Below are 20,696 nucleotides of genomic sequence, written 5' to 3' on the forward strand. Positions count from 1 at the left end.
CGGATTCAATAATTTCTGCCTTTAGTGTGTCGACTGAGCTGATAACCCGTTCAAGCTCTGTATCCAGTATACTCTCGATTCTTGCAGAGACATCTTGAACAATCTGCGAGATGAAGGCTTCAGGTACACAACAGCAGTCGCCATTTTGTCCCTCTTCTTATTGTCGTGCAGCACTTCTAGTTTTGGTTGATTTTGTAGCGATCTCGGTCGAATTCACCCAATATTCATCCAGGGAGATTGTTACTGAAGTTGTGGTATTTTTTTAATAGCGGAGTAGAACAGGAGGGGGTAAAATGGTGGCAAAATACAATCAGGTTATGAGGAGCTTGTCTCTTTCACATCCACTTTAAGCGTCACATGATCCCCTACATATGTCAGAATTAACAAGCACAGAGATTGCAGTGCCCATCTCGGAGGGTAAAGAAATATTAATCTGTGTGTGCTGGTTTTATAAAACTATGCTGTTTTAAAACTTTGTATATCATAACTTTAAAACGAATATGCTAAAACAAATGGCTGACAGTGACATTTTAACGCAACATTATTTAACTATGTATTTCAACTATTAAATTTACTCTGAATTTAGAAATACTTAAACTAAAATGCAATGACGTTATGACGACAAGTCTATTTCAATGTCTTCACTGAATTTTAGTTTACTATATTATTTCCAAGCAAAACCATCTGTTATCGTCTTTTGATAAAAATGTGCTTCAATAACTTTTGAGGAATAAGATAACATCTGACACACTCCTAAATCATACTAACAACAACATAATCATGTTAGTCATAGTAATAATAACTTGCATCCTACCTACGGACAAGCAACTTTTTATTTGTAACAGCATACCTTTAATATCATTTTTCTCAGCTTCTTTCAGCACCTGCACATAGGCTAGCTCACTTTCATTCAGGGTCCAGCTCTTGTGCAGCACTGTAGCTTGAATTACGTACTTGTGCATCTGTAACAATACATTGTTAACAATAAATACCATAGATCAGTACACTTCCACAAGATCATCTTTCAAGTCTTCTTTCTCAATGTGAACTTTTTAAGAAGGTGGTGAGGGGGTGTTGCAGATATTTCTGGATGACTGCTCACTAAGAAACACCTCATTAAAAAGATAAATAGTCGAGAACTAATTAACAGTCTGACACACATCTGGCTTTGGAATTTGATTAATGCTTACATTTTCAAAAACCTTCAAAAAACTGTTAGTGTGATAAAATGGCTGATTGAAACCCTTGTATTTTTGTTTCTGCAGATTTTTTAGAAAGCAAAAAAATACGTCTTCAGGAGATATTTTTCTCCACAGTTGCATTTTTACTGTACAAGATTTTATACTTTAGCTACATCTGAAGATATTTTAACGAAACGGTTACAATTCAATAAATACAATGTATTACCATTTGCAGAGGTTGTGGTGTGGAGCTGCTGGTCTCGTCATCCCGCTGAGACTGGGATTCTTCAACAGATCTGGCACTTTGACTGCAAGCAGAGCTGCTTCTTTCCTTTTTACTTCCCACTGTCAGGCTTTGTATAGCTGTACCTTTACGTGATGCGGCTGTCATTATATAAGTCAGGTTTTTAATTGAGACACCTAAAGTTTACAGTAGCAAAGCATTTGTGAGAAAAAAAAAAAGTCTTCACAATTAAAGTCAAGAAATCATCAAGACTTTAGGGACCAGAATTGCCAGTAAAACAAAAAGCCATTTGGAGCATGTGAAGACTCTCAAATTCTATTTGCTTTCAATCGTCAGTGGCCCAATTTGTGTCTGATAAACACCAGTTACAATTCTGTGTGTGTGTGTGTGTGTGTGTGCGTGTTAATATCTAATTCATTATTGCATTGATGAGAATATGTTTTAATGATTTAGAAAACTGTGTATAGACGTTGTGAATAGAATGGCTAAATGCTGTGAATTAAACACAAAAACAAAAAAAATGCTGTCTACATACTATTAAATTAAATATATTTGACTCACATGATGGCTTTTCATTTGGTAAAAAAGTGAAAGCAGGAACAACAGCATGACCTTTCCCAGTACTGCAAGCCACTTCATCCTCATTATCTAGAATTTGCAGTTTGATATACACGTCTGGTTTGGAAGTCTGTACTTGGACAGTGGCAAGATGATCCGAAATAACCTTTACTTGGTACCTGTCAAAAGAGGGAACATACAAGTTCTGCAAGACAAGTATTTACAAAAAGAATATGATATATATTATATATATATATATATATATATATATATATATATATATATATATATATATATATATACACACATCAGTCGCAGACAACAGTATTTGGGCAGTTAAAAAAATGAGAAAACCACATTTCTAATTGTTCTACTGAAAGATATAAGGTTCAGCTTTATAATAAAACAACACACTATTACATAACATGCATAAAATGAAAAGTAACATGCAAAAACTGATTTAATACTTTGACAAAAGTATTTGGGCGCCCTTACATTAGTATTTTGTGTGCCCACCCTTTGCTTCCTTTACAGCTCTTTTTTTGTATTTTGAAGCCAGTTCCTGGCATCTTTCCGGAGATATTTTTGCCCATTCTTCAACACATACAGTTCTGAGTTCTGTATTCGACTTTGGTTTCCTTTTTGCAACAGCAGCCTTCAAGTCAATCCATAACATCTCGATGGGATTCAAGTCTGGGGACTGAGATGGCCAATCCATAACTGTAATCTTCATTTTTTTCAGAAATTCCTTTGTAGACTTTGCAGAATGCTTAGGGTCATTATCCTGCTGGAATACAAACTTCCGTCCAATTAGCCTTCTAGCGCTGGTAACAAATGAGAGTGCAAAATGTATTGATATTTTGCAGCATTCATTAATCCTCTACAATACAAAGGTCGCCAGTGCCTGAGGAAGAAAAACAAGCCCATAGCATCACACAACCATGTTTAACACTGGGCATGATGAACTTTTCTTTAAATTCTTCTCCTCTCTTCCTCCAAACATACTGTTGCTTTCTTGGTGAAATAAGTTATATTTTGGGTTTGTCTGACCATAAAATTTGGTTGAAGAAATCATCACAAGTATTCAATGGAAAACTCCAATCGCTTTCTTTTGTGTATTGTTTTTAAGAAAGGTTTGCATCTTGGTTTTCGTCCGTGGACATTCATCTTGTTAAGGTATCGTTTAATTGTTCGCTCGTGAATTTCTTGACCATCTTCTCTCAATCCTTGTGTTCTTTTGCAGTAAACCATGTCTTTCTGCTATTTTTCTGGTAGTTTCTCCTTTTTCGTTTGTTGAATCACTGCCATTTTGAGATTGTTTCTGTACACTTTAGTTTCAACCATTTTTGTTGCTTTTTTTAATCACAAATTTCAAATTTATTTTTCAGCACTTGATTATGTATTTATTTATTCTATAATTATCACCAGTTGTTGATTTTCAATCATAATAATTGTCAATAATTAGCACCGAATGGGTTTTATACAAAATATGCTGATTGCCCAAATATTTTTGTAAAAGTATGAAATTAAGTTTTGCATGTTATTTTCCATTTTATGCATGTTATGTAATAACTTGTTGTTTTATTATAAAGTTGAAACTCTACTCTAAAGAACAATTAGAAATTATAGAAATCCCTTTTTTTAACTGCCCAAATACTTTTGTATGTGACTGTGTGTATATATATATATATAAGTGTGTGTTAATATTAAAATAGTAATACAACTTATCTGTCCTAAATATGTAAGTGCTCACCTACAAATAAGGTTTTTATCATTAGGCAGAAAATAATCCTTTACTTCCTTAATGGAAAAATTGTTGTTTACAGTCTCACGGCCGAGAACTGGCAAGGGATTGTAAGAACCAATCAGGCGCAATTTCCACTTTCCTGCTGGTAGCAGTAAATCGCCAGAATGTGCTTCAGCCATGAAGGTATATCCATTCTACAAAAAAAAAAAAAACACAGTTAGATGGGTTGCAGTATCACAGAGTGCTGTCATTTTTATCACCAGGCATGAGTTGCATAACATTAATAGTCAAAGGGTTTTTCCAAGGAATACCAGCATCATAAAATATTTTTTAAAAATCCTAAATACATTTTGGTCACCAATGGCATGCAAAATATGCTACATGACTATTACCTGTATAAGTACAGTAACGTTTAGAATGTTACAAATCTGGAAGTAAGGATACTGTTATAATCCCATGTTATAAAATCTAAGTAACACTATTCAAGGTTTAGATACTGCAGTGTATCAACTAACAACATTAGCAAATATAGTCAGAATGATATGTAGAATGATATATAATCTGAGATTTTCTGGTTTTATAAGCACTCAAGGGTATTAGCAGTAATGTTCAGTCAATGTCAAAGAGAAGTGATCAAACAGCCCAATATATTTATTTTAGGAGCTTGTATCTTGGAAAATATGTACAGACCACATTGGTAAGATTCACTGCACTTGACGAATCCTTCAGTAAGTGTCCTCCACCAAAATCACCAACAACGAAGCAAATTAGAACTAACCAGATTTACAGTGTTTTGCTCCTTAAGATTAAGATAATTGAAAAAGCTACCCTTCTCAACGAATAAGAAATAACATTACATATTTACACTGGAGATTATTAACGTGGTTAATATGATGTTATACGTTTACATTTTTAAAAGTATAAATTGTCTTTTTTTTGTATTACAACTTCAATAAAAGCTATGTTTTGGTTTCTTCATATTTTGTTTTAGTAATTATACATAAAATGTGATTCCCCTTTTTTCTTGTTTATTCACAAAACTTTAATTAAGATACCATCCTGTTTATAGTGCTGCAGTACAGTACTCTAGACAGGAGGTGGAGGAGGTGCAGGAATCTGCATCCTACTTAAGAGTACATATATCGTAAGGGGGGCCCTGTGCGGAAAGGGTTGTGAGAAAAGTTTGCTCAAGCAAAACATACAACACACTAGTAAAGGCTTAGGCCCATCGTGCTTATTGAAATGGCACCAAAAATAAATCCCCAAATGAAAAATAAAAAGATGTTAATAAATTAAAAAGTTCAAATTTGAAACCAACAATGTTCTTTGTATAAACTCTGGGTTCAACTTTTTGAAAGACTCTGGGAACTTCCTCTCCTGTGTCATTGTTAACCACATGAAGAATGCAGACTGGTATGGAACAGGAAACCTTGGGAATCACCAGCATGTCTTCAGGGACATGAAACACCTCCCTTTAAAACAAAAAAAGAGAAAATACAACATGTTTCCTGTTAAAGACAGACACTTAAACAACTTTCAATCAAAAAAAGACAATAATTACCTCTATAATTGAAACTTATATTAACCTATACAATTTACAATTAATACAAGTCCAAGCTTAAATTGATAACAATCCCTTACTTTTGGCTATTGTTATCTCGTGCAATCATGGTTGGGTAGAATAACACAGGTTTAATGTATTGAAAAAAACAAACAAGCAAACAAACTCATACCTGAAAACTATGAACCAGCTATTCATTGGTTGATCAGGATATGTTACACAATAGTCATCATAACACATTTTGGTCCATTCATCATGAAAGCATGGATACAGTTGGACTGACTTCTCATTGCTTCTGAAAATGTGTCTAATTAATGAAAGCAAAAACACAAAATGTGTGGTTTGGTTTATCTCTTGGTTGGTGCCGATTAGGCAGCACTCTAACTGTTCTCTCACATAAGACATTCAACCTGTTTTAAAATGTCATGGTGAGGAATAAGGTCTCAGCACGTTGTGTGGCATGGATCTTTAATTCAATGCAGTAATCTGTAGACATAGTAGTTTCTGTGGTCTTGTGTTAATACAGCTACCCTTTTATAATGCTGTGGTCATAACTATAGTTAAGAGAAAACTATGTGTTCCCTTATAAGAAGAATGCAAGTGGTAGTCATTTTCCCGGGCAACAATGGGAGCCATACTATACTCCCTTAAAACAGGTTCTGCAGTACAAATGCTGGCTTACCACTGTATATCAGTATAGTGAGCCATCAGATAAGACATATGCATTATATATATATATATATATATATACACACACACACAGTTTTAGTCAAAAGTTTACATATCCCAATAAAAATGGATAATTTCTAGAAATTTCTTGAAAACAAATAATTATAGGAAAAATCTTTTGTAGCAAAAGTTTTGCTTTTGTGGATGAGGAAAAAAAGTTACAAGAAATAGATGTCTTACAAATTATTTATTTCAGCAATTTATTTGCAAAACTCCAAAAATGCTAATTCAAAAGAATTCATACCCTGACAAGGAAAATTAAATTAATAGCTAGTTGAGGCATGTTTAGCAATAATAACTTTAAACGATTAGGATATCTGTCAATGAGCTTTTGGCATGACCTTTCTTCAACGCAAAATTGTTCCAGTTCATTCAAATTCCGAGGACTTCTCTTGTGCACAGCCTTCTTCAACTCATACCTAAGATTCTCAATCGGATTTAAATCAGGACTTTGACTAGGCCATTCCAGGACCTTGATTTTATTCTTCTTTAACCATTCTAAAGTAGATTTTGATGTGTGCTTTGGATCGTTGTTGTGTTGGATAATCCAGTTGCGCTTTGTAGCGGAGGGTTTCAGATGATTGGACAATATCTTTTGGTATGCTATGAAATCCATTTTACCATGTATTGGAACTAAATTTCCTGTGCCATTAGAGGAAAAACAACCCCATAGAAGGATATTACCACCTCCATGCATATGGTGCTCTTTTCTTTGTACGCCTCACCAGACTTTCTCCAAACGACTATCAGCGTGACCAAATAGCTAGATTTTTGTTTCATCACTCCACAAAATCTTTGACCAGAACTCATATCCATAGTTCAAATGCCGTATTGCAAACCTTAAACCGATTGTTCTTGTGATGTTTTCCTAAGAGTGGCTTGGCCTGCGACCATTGAGACCTTCACCATGCAATACTTGACCTATGGTTGAAATGGAAACCCCAGTCCCACTTGCAGCCAATTCACTTTGAATATCTTTGGCAGTCAATCTCAGATCGTTATTAACCTTCCTCACAATTCTTCTACTTGTTCTTGGTGAAAGAACCTTCTTTCTTCCAGACCGAGGGAACGTTGTGACAGTACCATGAGTCTTGTACTTCTTGAGAATAGAAACAATAGCTGAAATTGGGATACTCAAATGCTTGTAAATCTTCTTGTATCCTTCTCCAGCTTTATGACAATAAATCATTTTCTTGTAACTTTTTTCCCTCATCCACAAAAGCAAAACTTTTGCTACAAAAGAAACTATAAATTTCCATTGGGGTATGTAAACTTTTGACTACAATTATATATATATATATATATATATATATATATATATATATATATATATATATATATATATATATATAATTATACACACACATACATATATATTAGGGATTAGACACCAATATCGATATTTTGATATGATCAATATCGATATCGTTCAATAATTTCCATATCGCGATATCGTGTGATTAAAAAATAAAATTGATGTACGCTTGCAGAGGCATACTTTTTATTGCTAATACTGCTAAAAATACAAATGCAGTATAATCAAGTTTATTTGATATTAATATACAACAAACCCTAAATATACCAATCACAGTCAGTCTTGTAGGCAAACACCACACACTAAAGTATTATTTAACCATTTTTTTCTACTGATTGGCGTTTAGGTACCAAACGCTATTTGCATGCTGCATTAGGTACCATTGGCCTTCCATTTTGCATTATTATGTGCATGCGTCACCGGTTCTTTACTTACGCTATTATTAATGTATTTTTAAAATTTTAACTTTCGGTATTATAAATGAGATGTACTTTTAAAACATCAAAACACATCTCAAAATAATACAAAATTCGGCATGACACCGTATTTTATACTTTTAGAGGTGTCGTGAGTCAGCATTTACACGCAGAGCAGCTGAAGATTCAATTACTTCCGGATTGGCTAGAATGTCTGTGCGCAGTGAAGTATAGAAATATTTCAGTTTTGAGGTGGCTGATGATGGAATAGTAAAACAATATAACAAGACCTTGTTTTTCTCCATGGATATTGCGAAGCAAAGCACCACTAAGTTAAAATATATATATATATATATATATATATATATATATATATATATATATATATATATATATATATATATATATATATATTACAGTAAAAGTCTGAATTTGGTCAATCTTACCAAATAAGGTGGTGAATGGGTTTTGTAAGTAATTGATAATGTACCATTAATGTTATTTTGCTGAGGTCTGCTAAAGGAATTCAACAGCTTAACAGTGCCAAGAACTGATATCCACAAGGAAGTTAAAGAGATGATACAATTGCAGTTGTTACAAAATTTGTTTTAACTTAACTAAGCATGTTCAGGGTCATCCACTGATACAAACTACCTCACATTTCTGCATGAAAAAAGTTATTTTCCTGGATCAAAACCAAGTTGATTCTGACACCAAGGAAAATATTTTCCTTAACGTCTTATTTCTTAGAATACTAGAGTCCTCTGTTTAAAAATGTAAGCACCTTATTTCATTACCTTAATAAAACAACAGCATGCTGTTCAGTATTTGGCTCCAGTGCAGCCCAGATTCTCTGCAAGATTTTTTTGGCAAACACATTTTCTTTTGTACCTATATGAATAAAATGAATCAGAGTAAAAGGAAATATTACCTCAGACTACTGTATTACTGTGTATTTGCAATACACTACAAAACACGATGTGGCTATTGTGTGCATATTGTGTGCGTTACAACAATTCATACAGTAAACATGCATAATTACCCCCTCAAAAAAAATTGATGATAAGGTATAAATATGTTTCAAAGCTCTTTTCAAAATGTCCGCTCTAGTGCACTGGGATTTGAGATCTATCCTCTAAATCACTGCAAGAAGAATGATAAAAAAATAAATAAATAAATAAAACACAAGTGCTCTGGTTTTTCTGTTCCACACCACATCATGGATTGTTATTGCTGTTTTACCTGTTCGACAAGGTGGGCAATAATCCTTACACTATCAGTGCACTACAGCAAACATTTTGAAAAAAAGCTTTGAAACAGACTTTAAAGTTATAAGTGTAAAAAGTTGTCAGGGTGTTAACAATGAAAAGAAAAATGACAGGTATGTTATTTAAACAGCTGTAGCAACACATGGGGACGTGTAACATCATATTTTTCAGAACCCCACTACTTACTCTTTGAGCTATTACACTGACTTTGTAATATATCTATTTATTTAATCTTTTGTATTCATCCTCTATTGCAACTGGAAAAATGAATTGTGACAACTATTCAATTCTGAGAGTGTCAAAAGATGGCCTTAGGCCTTGGCAAAAACAGAGTAGCTCTACAGCAGACGTCTTGCACTTCAACAACCCTGCTCATATTTAGACTGTAATTTCAATTGCCCACATACTTTTCTTATATGATCAAAGTTGAGGTCATTTTTTTTATTTCCCCTTTGCTTGACCTGTCAGCATAGATTTTGCTGATCTGAGTGATTGACAGCTCAGTCAGCCAGCTGTGGTAGAGAGGGCAAACACTGCCATCTAGAATATAAATATCAGATAGCGGCCAAACAAGGCTTTATTTAGTATCAGTAGATGGACAAGATAAGTTGCAGGCTTTTTTTTTTTTTTGCAGTATTTCTGTTGCAGTGTGGTAGGAGTAACGCCAGATCTAAAACTGATTGTAACCTATAGCATATATCATAATCAGTTAATGATATAGAGGTAGGCTTCCATATGCAATTCGTTCAAAAGGTATTTTAAATGTAAAAGTTACTATAATTAAAAGGTTACCAAATAGAAACAAACCTGGTTTACTGGCCTGTTTGATTTTGCGAACATAACATCCTTTCCATCCAGCCTGGAGTTTGGTTACTGCCTGTGTTTCTTCCAAAGTGGGTTCTCTGTTTATCCATGACTCAGGTTCTTCTGTTCTGGGACCTGGTACTGTAAAATATTCATTTAAACTATACAAATTATAAACATGATGCATATTTTATGACTTGCATATAAAAAGCAGGAAGCTACAATATTTTTTTAGCCATGTCAAATTAGCGGTACATTTTTTAGCAGATTTCAACAGCAGCACTGTGAAACGTCCTTCCTGTCTGCCTGCAAGTAACTAACCCAAGGAAAAACAGACTATATGAAAAGGAGTTTCTACCATTTCTTTTTTGTGATCTTATGTATGCCAACCTAGTCTAATGAAGTTCACTTGTAAAACCTGGATTGGCTCAAATTGCTGTGCAATGTGAGTCTTAGTTCCATCTCTGCAAACACAAGATAACTGAGAAAACATCACAGCAAATTAAAACGAGCAACTGTAAATTTAATTCCCTCTTACCTAAAGTACACACCTGTAAGATGGCACTTTCATACACATAAAAATGTACCTGAAGAGAGGTGTTCCTTGCTGTCCCTGTCAATGGTAACATCATAAATAAGTGCCCTGATCGCAAAGATGTCTTCAGACGTTATAGTGCTTCCCAAAGCTTTGGTAATTGTGTAGTACAGGGCTTTATTGAAGGCCTAGGGATCAATAAAGTCATTATTATAACAAGTTTGTACCTGATGTATTTTAAAACCACTTCAATATGTGTACTGATAATGTACAACATAAATTGGTAAATTGAAAAAGTAAATTATTACACACTCAAATGCCACTTTTATATATTAGTCCAAAACGTACACGTATATATTTCTGCACTATTATGTGTACTGGCAATCTGGTGATAATACAACAGCCATTATGATACGGCTGAATTACAAAAAATAAAGCAATAATTAAGAAAAAAGAAGAATATTGTAAAAATGCAATCATTATTGTGAAACAGAAACAGGAGATTTTTGAGGATCTATTTTCCCCTTCATTCCGGTGAAAATCATTCAACACTACAGTAGAATCAGGTCAATATTCTGGCAAGGGAATACCTGAACTGAATTCTAGTGCCCAGCCCAAAGAGGATTCTCTGCACAACTCATAAGTAATGTTGATTGTTTTCTGCTTCCAGTTGTGTTAATATGGCTCCTAATCTCATAACAAAATGCTGAAGTGACTCTAGGATTGCCATGGTTTTAATTCAATTTTGTACTTTTTAATTGTATGCCAAAGAAAAACTGACAATCAAACAAAAGTGTTCCATGTTAAATGACATGGTGATCCCATTTAAAAATATATATTTATTTTGTTTTTCTGGTTTTACTTAAGGGATCCAAAGGCTCCATATATAACTGTGGCATATATTTCTCATATTTTTATGAATATATATTTTTTGCATTTACAAATTTAGAATTCTACATTATTCTTTTTCACAGATGGTTTTGAATTGAAGAAACAATTGTAAAGTGATAACAAGGGGCTCAAACAGTTTTGTTCTAAGTGAATATCTGTTTAATGAATTAGGAAATTCAGTACAATGTGTGTTAACCAGAATGTAATCTTTAAACATGGCAGTCTTGGGAGTGTGTTAAATTGTATATAGAATACAGCAGTGTCACCATGTGGCAGCAGGAAAGAGACCCAGAAACAGAAGCTGCACTTCAAGCACTAAAGCACACATTTATTAAACAAACAGAAAAACAGGAATAAAACAAACACAGCACCAGGGCCAAAATAAAAGGTTCACAAACAAAACAATACAGGCAGGGCAGTCGCCTTCACTATAATAACGTGTACACTCCAAACACAGGTACACTCAGTTGACCCCCCTCCCCCACACAAAGGATTTCTCCTTCCTTATATACAGGTGGCCACTCCCCAGTTATCACTCAATTACCTAATTGAGGAATGGCCACACCTGTGATTGCTGGCAGGGACAGATTTAACCCCATCCCTGCCAAACTTACACTTACACCGGCACGTCTTCCACCCTGCCATACACCACATGCAGCAAAAACAATCAGCAGATGGAGAACATGCACTTTTTAGGGATACAGAAACGAGTAGTGAGAATATCATAACCTTATGTGAAGCATCTGTGTGACATATCTGGAATTTTCTAGAAACCCAGGCATTATGTCTGTGTTCACCTTGAAGTGTCCTTTAATCATGCCTGTGCTGTGCAGCTGTGGGGGGCAGTGAGCTAGTTCCATCTCTTTCTGGGCCTGGGGAAGTTCATTCTCGTCACTGAAGTTATTTATCACGTTTCCAATAGCTTTCACGATAACCAGAGCTTGTTCTGTAAAACAGTTGCTCTCCTGGGGAGAAAGAGCATATTGCTGCAGCCATTATCATAGCTGAATTATGCAGCCATTATCATAGCTGAAACTGTTTCTCTAAAATATCATATTTAAAGATGGCATTGATTACATTTTGTAAAGCTTTTTAGCCAAAGCAACATCATCATTCACCCCCTTTCTTGTGCTAACGTTCTATTGGTCATTGGCTTGTGGTAATCCAGGGTCCACCTCCTAGAATTAGAATTAGCAATATTATCAGCAGTATCCCTTTTTCAGTTTTTTTTTTGCTTATATTATACTGTATGTAGGTATCCCAAAGACCGTACTATAGATGCAATGTTGATGCTGCTTCCTGGTACCGAATCACATCATGTGTTGGGGTTCAAATTCAATCCAATGAGATATCTACACTTAAACCAAGTGACCTAGAGCTAAGGTATCAAAATGCAAAAATATAAGGACTCCTTTAATACATTTATTTTTTATTTTTATATATCTAACTGGAACATGTTTAGGTACCAATAGTCTAAAGCACTGATCATGAACAGTGATTGCTTTTTAATCCTTGTTTTTTCAGGAGGCTAGTCATATTATAGAGATGGAAAAGCTTGCTGACTTTTATAAATACTCTCTGAAATACTGGTTACCTTTTACCAAAAACACGCCTTTTAAAGAACATGTAAACTATACTAATAATTTTATCAAATAATTTAATAGCTTAAAGAAAAGCTTTAAGAAATTAAATATGTAACTAATTAATGCAGACACTTCCAGATTGCAGCTCCAGTTTAAAAAAAAAAAAAAGTTTTTCCCCTGTTAAGTTGCCAATATATCACACATTTCTTTTGCTTTCACAATACAATTGGATGTAAACTGTAACACATTTTCTAGGAGGATGGAAAAAGACTACTGGTACAAGAGAATTAATCCTAGTTTGAGACCTAGGATGTCTACAGTTGCTATGGTGATGCTTACCTTGTCAAGGTTTGGCATGACAGTTTCCTCCTCACCAAAGACAAATGGCACAGTACTGCACAGGTGGATGTGGTACCCTAGGGGGGAAGTTGCAGTGAAGCGTGATACGTGACGCCTGGAACAGCAAAAGAGCAGATGTTTCAGCAACTACAAAATTGTCCCTTTAATAGCCTTTATGAACTTTAACTGCCTTTTACAGACACGCTTTAACATTTGTAATTGGTCAGTTACATTACTGTCAATTATACATTTTTTTGCTTTTTTATTTTCATTTGCATCTCCTTTAGGCCTTTCTTGACAGTATATTGATTAATTAACTGAGTTTTGTAGCATTAACTAGAAATCTAAGTTCTGCTTCTCTCCTTCCATGCTGTGAACAATTTAAGTGGTAGCAATACATTGGTGCACTGAATCAATAGTATTGCCTGATCACACAGAATTGTACACTATTGTCCCTATACTAGTTGTAGTGTCTATCCAACAGGTTACAGTGTAATAATTGTATTGGGGTTGTTAGCAGCTAAAGTCACTGACCCCGGTGGCAGAATCAACATTGTTGCTTTGGTGGCAAAAGTATGGATTTGTAGCACAGGTGGACGAGGAGACAGACATTTCCAGGAGAAAGGTTCAACAACAAGCAAACCAGGCCGTGGCAAGCAGCTGTCCTTCTGACCCTCTGAAGAGACAGATAATTCCACAGGTAACCCATTACTAAACAATGCATATTGATAAAACAGACATTAGATGTATGGTATATGATTAATTAAAAAGTTGTAGCTCCAAATAAAATATTGATTTTAGTAATTTGAACCTGCTAAAATCAATCGTTTTACTTATATGTTAACAGGCACCATGTTTTTCATGACAAGCTTTTTAAAATCAAAATACTGCAGTTACAAATACCAGTTCAGCATAGGTTCAACAGTTCCCATTTTATTTCTATGTGCCTTTCAAGATGATGTTTGTCAACAAGTATTAAATGAAACTGAACTTTTAATTCATGTATTAATTTCACAACCAAAACAGCTGCCTTTCCCTCACCATTACAAATGAGTACCATTTAATGGCAATTAACTTGTTCGTGGGACCAGAGAGAGAGAACGTGCAGGTAACAGAAAGAAAAGCCATTACATTGTCTGTGTGTTTTTGCCGTCAGACTAAGCAGTGCTGTTTCCCTGCCTGTCTGCTGCCAAGGATTGGCCACTTTTTTTTTTTTTTAAATGTAGTCGTCGACAATGTTTTTTTTACCCTGGTTTTCTGCCCAGTTTGGAATGCCCAATTATTATTTGCATCCCAGTTCACCGCTGCAACCCCCTGGCTACTCAAGAAATGGAGGCTGGAATACGCGTCCTCCGAAACATGTTCCTGCCAATCCGTCATTTTTCGCACTGCGGATCCACAGTGAGGCCACCAGACCTGTAGTACCAGAGGACAACACAGATCTGAGAGCCTATCGGCCACAGGAGTCGCTGGTGCGCAGTGAACCATGGATTCCCCTACCGACCTAAGCCCTCCCTACCTGGGTGGCACTCAGCCAATTTTGTGCCGCCCCCTAGGAACACCCAGTCACGGTCGGCAGTGACATAGCCTGGATTCGAACCTGCACTCTGCAGGCTATAGGGCGCATCCTGCACTCCACACAGAGCGCCTTTACTGGATGCGCCACTTAGCTAAGACAAATGACCACAGACACCATATGAGTGGTTTTAGTTAGATTGATGACAGCCGGTCCTATATTAAATTACACTGTCAGATAGTTATTGATTGGTCCTCAATAGCTGTCTAAACAAGGGCAACTGAGGGAGCGGTTTGTTTTGTGAGTAATTAACACATTTTATTTCATTCAATTAATACTTGACAACTTAAAACATCTGTACTGCCCTACATTTATCCACCCTTAAACTGATCTCCGACTACATTCATTTGAAGATTGTCCAGGCTAAAATTACACACCTTTTTCATGTTTTCCTTTGGTCTGAAAACCAACGTCTCCCCAGTGTACCAGTGCAGAAAAGCTTATTAGGATTTCTGTTGGCTTCAGGTTGTCCACAAATAAGTAGTGAGAAGAACACTTTTCATCTTGTAACTGAAAATAATAACTGTGTTATTCATCAGGGTAGGCTATCTTTTGAAGTTTTCTGTTAAATTAAATTGTTCGGGGAAATAAAAAAAAATAAAAAAACAGGTTTGTCAGTCTTGTTTAGTGTTGCTTTGAAGAAAAACCATAACTTTTCGCTTTTTTTGTTAAAAGTTACTTTAAGGACATTTTACCTTCTATAACAAAGATGATGGCATTTTTATTGTTATTTCAATTAATAATATACTTGAATATTAGTGGATGTATGAAGGATTTATCTGCATTTATGTGGTAATAAAACAGATCGAAAGATACATTTGCAGATTAATTTCCAACAAAATAATTTGAATTTGATTTGAAAATGCTGCATGTTCAAATTAAGCCATACTACATAATGTTGGACATTAATGTGTAACATGTATAAACAAACAAACAAAAAAAATTGGTTTTGAGAATACCTACGGAAATGTATAATTATCTAAAGGCACATACAGCTGTTATAGCAGTAACATTTAGAACCAAATAAATGATGGGTTTGGAGATCACTAAGCACCTTGTTCAGTGCATTCAATTAAAGGCTCATTTGATTGAAAATCTAAACTATTCACCTAATTTACCAAAAGAAGTTGATAATATTTCAAAAACTGAGGGACGAGATTAAATTACTGTGTGGCATTGTTATCTTTATATCAGCTTTAAAGAAGTACAAACTATCTTCCTGTGATACCTTCAGAACGGATTATAATGAGAAAAGAACACAATGTGAATCAGTGATCATCAAATCTCATGGTACACAGATGTACGTAAGTCAATATTAATTCAAACTGGAAGAAAAAGACAGCTTTATATAGACACAATCATCTGGTACAGTAATTGGATACATCTTCCAAATTTGTGCAATGACATCATCACAGGTCATGACATTTCAGTGGTCTTGTTAAAACCTTTTAAAACAATCTCCAAATATCACTAAACCTGATTAGAAAATAGTATGTACCAATAAGTGCAGAGTTTATGCTGCTAAAACCTTGCCTATCTTGGAAGCTATTTTTAAAATAAATATGTGTTATTAATATTTCACCATTAACTCTTAGGTATATTTCAGAGACTGCCATTTTAGTTTTGAGCAGATGAACTATGTACAGTAGTCTTAGTTTCTCTAATTATATTTTTAGTAAGAAATAGAACAGCTGTGCACTTGTGGTGTGACTGCAGCTGCTGTAGAGCCCTGTTGCTTGGCAGGGGAGGAGGTGGTAATTGCAGAGGGAGCACTGCCTGACACACTGGTAGCAGATCCTTTCCCTGACACCACATTCTGCAAAAGAATTCGGGAACATTCCTTTGTTGCAGTAAGCTAAATATACATTGCCCTACATATCACTAAATTCACTTAAATCTTAAGTTAGCTGGTAAGTGCATCCACTATGTACTTACACTTTATATATATATATATATATATATATATATATATATATATATATATATATATATATATATACATATATATATATATATATATATATATATATATATATAATGTAATTATACAATTCTGCACAACACTTATTAAAAAATTCAGTTTGTTGACAAAAATAACGAAATAAAAGGAAGTGCTCTAAATGGTACAGAAACTGCAGCAATCTATGCTGTCTTGGTCTTGAATTATCTGCTGTAAATGGAACTGTTCCCCTGATACCTGTTCTAAAACTGCAAAAGTAAGACTGCTGCACAAACCATGTTTTGAGTTGAAACATGCTACAAAAAACCCTATTGCTAAATAAATGTATAATAATAACATACCACTTTAATAATAATAATAATAATAATAATAATAATAATAATAATAATAATAATAATAATAATAATAATAATACGTATTTTTATTATAGGACAATGGATATATTGTGTACAAATATGACTGTACACAAATTAAGTAATGCTTGGGGAAAATGTAGTTCCAACAACAACAACAACAACAACAACAGCAACAAAAAGTATATTAAAACAGCAATATTTGAAAAATAAGTTTCTTTTTGTTGTGATTTTCCTCAGTTCATAGCTATAGCAGTTCATTTCTTAAAGGAAAACTTTGCCACAGATAGCTTCAAGCTAAGAACAGATGTACATACATAACAGCGTTGACCTACATAGACTCACATTATGCAAGGATGCTTGAAAGACTGCATCAATGCCAGGACTCATATGGGAAGTACTTAACATAGAGCCCCAATAAACTTTCTGACAGTCTGTCTACCTTCTTACAAGAGCAAAATAATGATCTAGTTTGCCAGGCAATATGCTTAAATTATTTTGAGATGTCTGTGGTTATAGGCTTATTTCTGGGAAACACATGGGTTCACATAATTATGCATTTTACACTTTTCATTGCAGTATTATCAGTAAATACTGGAGGACATAACCATACTGGTTTAAAGACCTTTTTGCATGTATAAATAATTACAATATACATGGAACTATATGATATCTTCAACCTACAATACAGTACACACAATATCCAGCTATATTATACATAGTACTCTTTTGTAAAGTTTTGATAGTGGGTTGGGATAAAATAAAATTACCTTAAAGTCTGACTTCTGGAATGAATTTGAGTATGTGTTTGGTTTATGATAAACCAACAAAGTTCTGAAAAGAAAATAGATAAGGAAAGAACTGAATACAGTATAGTGTAGATTTACAGATTGGTGCACTGTAACTACACAGTGTAAATAATTTACAGTATTTTTCTCATTCTGTCCTTGAAGATCTATATTAGTTTATTAATCACATATTTTCTGAAATGTTGAAAAAAAACATCTAGAACTTATGACAGGTTAAGTATATTGGTGTTCATTTTCCATAAGTGTAAGCGGGGCCCTCTTGAAGTTTTCTTTTTTTTATTTAGATTATATGATTAAGTAGAACACTTAATCATATAATCTAAATAAAAACCTAAAAATGATTTGTCTTTCTGTATTAAATTAACAGAGTAAGGCAAAAAAAACTTCTGTAAGTCTTACTGGAAGCATTTGCAGAAGTCATCAAAGTCAATCCATGTTTCCCTGGAGATGGGCTTCTCAGAATGAACATCTTCCTGTGATTTATCTATCACATAGCTGGATACTGCAACTTCCTCTGACATGTGAACAGCTTCATAGGCTACATGTTCTGTTTGGTATGAAAATATAACAGGGACAATAAAGCACAAAACGCGTACAGATGAATTGTTAAAGACAATGTACCGCTTGGGTTTGAGGTCAGTAAGTAAACTCTAACGCAGGTAGCTACACAAATGATCCAAGATTCAGGAATCTATAAAGTAAGAAGCTGATGAACAAACTGTGGGATTAACATTCTATTCATGTTTCTAGCTTTCTTAACCCCAGTCGATTTATTTTGCATACATCTGATTATGTAGTCGTCCTGATCAACTTATTTAATGAGGAATTCATTTTGCTGGAGTATGAAACCATTAAAAAACCTGCAATATCTACTTAGGGTCAAACAACTAAACTGACAGTATTGGATTGATTTAATAGTCACCAGGGGAAATCCTAATGAGAAGAATCATTTGGACTAAAGTACAAGGGTATCCTAAGGGCAGTGCCAAAGCAGCCGCAACACATTGTACCCACTGTACAGCATTTATTAAAAATAAAGTTTTAGATAAATCTCATGCTGGGTGATCATTTCTTTTGATCTCTGCCCTGAAACAATGTATAGTTCCCCCACTATCAAATATATTATACATATAAAAGAAACACAAAATATAAAAGGATCTAAAAATAGGAGCAATGGTCCTAGTATAGATGTGGGACATCTTTTAAGCCCATTGTATAATCTAGATCATGTTCAATCTAATGTGTTAGGAGTATCAGGTTAATGAAAATAGCTCTTGATCCATCACTGAATAAATATATTTCAGGATATGTTATCCTGCTCATGTTCACCAACATTAATAACTGTGAAAAATCACACTGCACTGCAATATTCATTTCCTTTTTACATTTTTTTTTTTTAAGAGAAGCTCTGTAGTTATTAAAAACAAGCCAACGCTTTCATTGACTAGTGTACCCCATCAATGATCCCGGTTTCATGAAGTCTAACTTAGCAATATTAATCATTTAGAAGCTGTTACTTAGCAACACAAAATACATACTGGTACCTAACCGAGAATTAATTAACTTGGCCTTTATTGCACAATAGGCCTGATTTTTCGTGGCTTAATGGTTGGCACCATTTTTTTTAAACTTAGAGTCCTATTTTGAAATAAGTGTATAGGATTAAGACAATTTTCTCAAATAAAAACTATTTATATTTGTAAAAGTATAAAACCAGTTAATCGTTTATTTTATTTCTCTTTGAGAAACTGCCTTTATATTTGCACATGCTTCAAATTGGTCCCTTAATACCTGTCTTACAAAAAATAGTAACAACCATCTAAGTACCCTTCTTAACAGTTTTATTTTATTTCCACAAAAAAAGATGTGGCTGAGCTACTTCAGATTATACAGTACTGAAATCTCTACTGGGAAATTAAATCTGCAATACACTGCACTGAAAGAAACTGGTGCATTGCCATACTGTCAGTCCAGTTGTATAGGTCTGAAGAAGTTTTGGATTCAATTGGAAATACTTACCTCCACTCACAGCGTTCTCTTTGTTTCTGTCAGCTGCAGACACCTAGTAAGAAAAAAGTTTTTTTAATATGGTGGCCAAATAAAAACAAATAGCTTATGTAAGTTATAAAACTATATTTCCAAAGGTCATATTTGTCATTATTTATTTAATTGTACCTTTTTATCATAAAGTATAACCTACATTTAATACAGTATAATACAGTATTTACAGTAAGTGGCCTTACCTGGGTTACAGGATAATAATACTTTTTTACATAGATAAGTTCAGAATACCAACATAACAGAAAAATAACAATGTCCATATAATAAACAATGGACAGATGGTATGTTAGAGTAAATGTTTGAGGTTTCTATTAATCTAAAATGAACAAGTTTGACCTTAATGCCTGAATGTCCTCATTATCAGTTTACCACAGGCCATGCGTGGTATAGATCCAACAAAGACTATGGCAAGTTGAGTCATCATGCAACACAGGAGTCGTATTTTGATGCCAAATTAATTAACTAGCATCTATATTTAAAAATGGCTGCTAGCCATGATCTTCATTTGGAATCACAAGATAAAAACCAAGTGGGCTACTACTGTAGTTCTGAGAACATAACAAGAAAGACTGTGTTGGAGGACATGGTACAGAACAGAGGGCTCAGGACTTGTGAACCTTCGGGGAACAGAAATCTCCACAGGAAGAACAGTTTGTATTTTGACAACCTTGAGAAAATGAAAATCAACTACATAACACAAAAGGGATCTGCAAATGATAAGAGTGTGAACAAATTCTAGCAGCAATCAAATAAAAAAGCATGCGGT

General features: G+C 34.3%; 1 protein-coding gene across 4 annotated transcripts in view; it reads right to left on the minus strand.

Annotated features, from left to right (window-relative positions):
- Positions 1-20,696, minus strand: part of adgb (androglobin) — a 72,886-nt gene that overhangs the window by 12,007 nt on the left and 40,183 nt on the right. For 3 of the 4 annotated variants that reach the window (XM_034017338.3, XM_059025171.1, XM_034017340.3), the window contains exons 14-29: positions 19,889-19,931; positions 18,269-18,416; positions 17,831-17,894; positions 15,125-15,257; positions 13,706-13,847; positions 13,172-13,286; positions 12,047-12,214; positions 10,411-10,546; positions 9,827-9,964; positions 8,549-8,642; positions 5,464-5,598; positions 5,049-5,202; positions 3,737-3,924; positions 1,987-2,162; positions 1,408-1,601; positions 851-962 (exon numbers count right to left, since the gene is read on the minus strand). In XM_034017338.3, coding sequence (XP_033873229.3) covers positions 851-962; positions 1,408-1,601; positions 1,987-2,162; positions 3,737-3,924; positions 5,049-5,202; positions 5,464-5,598; positions 8,549-8,642; positions 9,827-9,964; positions 10,411-10,546; positions 12,047-12,214; positions 13,172-13,286; positions 13,706-13,847; positions 15,125-15,257; positions 17,831-17,894; positions 18,269-18,416; positions 19,889-19,931 — 2,140 coding nt within the window. The remainder of the gene's footprint in view (positions 1-850; positions 963-1,407; positions 1,602-1,986; positions 2,163-3,736; positions 3,925-5,048; positions 5,203-5,463; positions 5,599-8,548; positions 8,643-9,826; positions 9,965-10,410; positions 10,547-12,046; positions 12,215-13,171; positions 13,287-13,705; positions 13,848-15,124; positions 15,258-17,830; positions 17,895-18,268; positions 18,417-19,888; positions 19,932-20,696) is intronic. The other variant, XM_034017339.3, reaches the window with a different exon arrangement.

Source organism: Acipenser ruthenus, chromosome 6, assembly GCF_902713425.1.
Source record: "Acipenser ruthenus chromosome 6, fAciRut3.2 maternal haplotype, whole genome shotgun sequence".
NCBI lineage: Eukaryota > Metazoa > Chordata > Actinopteri > Acipenseriformes > Acipenseridae > Acipenser > Acipenser ruthenus.